Here is a 1,879-nt window from a genome sequence, read left to right on the forward strand (position 1 = left end):
TCTGTTCTTTCTTTAAATTCATAACCACTTTCTAAAAATATTAAAAATTATACGGTTTAAAAGTGTAAACTCATATTTAACTGTTTTTTACATAACATGTTATTCATCCTCTGTTCACAATCACTCGTAATTATAACATATAATTTATAAAACTCTCCCGGATAATACAAATGCAACCGGGTGGGTCCACATTTGAGATCTTTTGCAATAATAATATCTCTCTCAAAATCGTGGATCAATATTAGGGCTTCAAAGTCATACTCCGTTCCGTTATCAAATTCCATCAAAACCACACTCAATCACTATCAATTTCATGTCGGTAAGCATCGAATCTCCTAATTTCCTCTTCGTAATAGATCGATCGATTGACTGGATTGCTTGTGTGCTTTCGAGTCTTCAATTTGCTTATTGTCTCGTGTTGATCCTTAATTTGTTGTCTTGTGAACTGATTAATTTAGGTATTACTTATTGATCATTCAAATTCATTCCTAATTTGGAGCATAACCTCTAATTACATGAATTATTGATCTTATCTTTCTGATTACAATTGAAATGATTTTGTGGAAATTGTGTGTTAATTTGGTACAACTGGGACCTGGCTAGAAGAATCATGACCTAAAGTTTATGAATTTATTGATTGTGCTTCCTTTGAAACACACAGGTTGCCCCTATTATGCCCCACCGACACGCACACACAACGTACTAGGGTTTCGTACAACGGGTCACCTTGTCTGTATTTTGTCTCAGTAAGTATATATGATATGAGCGTGTGTTTATTAAGTCTATAACATAACATCTACTGTTAAGTGTTAACGTAATCATATTGTTATTTGTGCGATATGCGTATCGGCATGCGCTGATTGCTGTTTTTAAGTTTAGTTTGTATGCGTTTATACAGGAGGAGAAGGGCAGGCCATTGCCGAAATTTGGGGATTGGGATGTGAATGATCCTGCTTCGGCTGAGGGTTTTACTGTGATCTTTAATAAGGCGCGGGATGAGAAGAAGACAGGTGGCACACCAGACTCGCCGTCAAATGTGAACCCTGGTGTTAAGCATGCTGCTGCCCCTGTCAAGAAACCTCCAGCTGTAAGTGGCCACTTTGGTTTTTCTTGTTATAGCTGGATTTTGTTTTTTTCATTAATTTTAGTCATTGAACATTATGATTGTGTGCCAAGAGTTATTTGTCCTGATGGATGGAGTTGTACAATCAGGCCTTTAATAAGTTTTTAGTGCAAGATTTGATTTTTAACTAATTTTTACAATTTTTAAGCAATTGTTGTGTTCTTGATTTTGTAGTTTGTACATGACTTTATGATTCACAATTCTTTTGAAACTAAATGACTTGAATTCACAACGTAAATATTATGGCAACTTACGCACAGTTTTGACCATCTTTGTTGACCTTTATGATATGCAGAAGGGATGGTTTTGCTGCATGCAAGCACCTTCTGCGGAATCCTGACGTGGTGGACAGGTGTAGCGTGCCCGGCCCAATGAAACCAAGTGTTGCTTTGATTATGTGTGCAATAGAGTGAGTCTTGTTTATGGGGGGGAGGGGGAAAAAGAAGAGTATGAAATGTGTCTATATTACAGATTTTGAGCTCCTTGCTGCTTCTGTGTGTGTGTTATCTATGTTATGCAAAAGGTCATGTGTAGTTTTGACCTTGGTTTTACTTTCGGAAACTTTAATATTAAACCGAAATTGTTATGGTTATGGATGATGATTGTTTGGCGACGTTAAGTCTGTCATATAAATTTGACCTCATTTGAGTAAATTGGAGTGTCTTGTAATATAATGAAAAAGTTGTCGAACAACTATTACGTGTTTTTACTAAATGGCCAGGCGTGATTTTTGCAACCATGCTCGTATAATACTGT

The 1,879-nt window shown here is 36.4% G+C and overlaps 1 protein-coding gene across 1 annotated transcript; it reads left to right on the forward strand.

The window, feature by feature from the left end:
* The first annotated feature begins 261 nt into the window (after window positions 1-261).
* Window positions 262-1,574, forward strand: LOC143594855 (protein NOI4-like). Its single transcript, XM_077074059.1, has 3 exons — window positions 262-319; window positions 899-1,087; window positions 1,419-1,574. The coding sequence occupies exons 1-3, from the start codon at window positions 314-316 to the stop codon at window positions 1,461-1,463; spliced, it is 240 nt and encodes a 79-aa protein (XP_076930174.1). The 5' UTR covers window positions 262-313; the 3' UTR covers window positions 1,464-1,574.
* The last annotated feature ends 305 nt before the right edge of the window (window positions 1,575-1,879 follow it).

This window comes from Bidens hawaiensis, unplaced genomic scaffold (assembly GCF_021521415.1).
Source record: "Bidens hawaiensis isolate Kalapana, Puna unplaced genomic scaffold, B.hawaiensis_p1.1 tig00044244_1, whole genome shotgun sequence".
NCBI lineage: Eukaryota > Viridiplantae > Streptophyta > Magnoliopsida > Asterales > Asteraceae > Bidens > Bidens hawaiensis.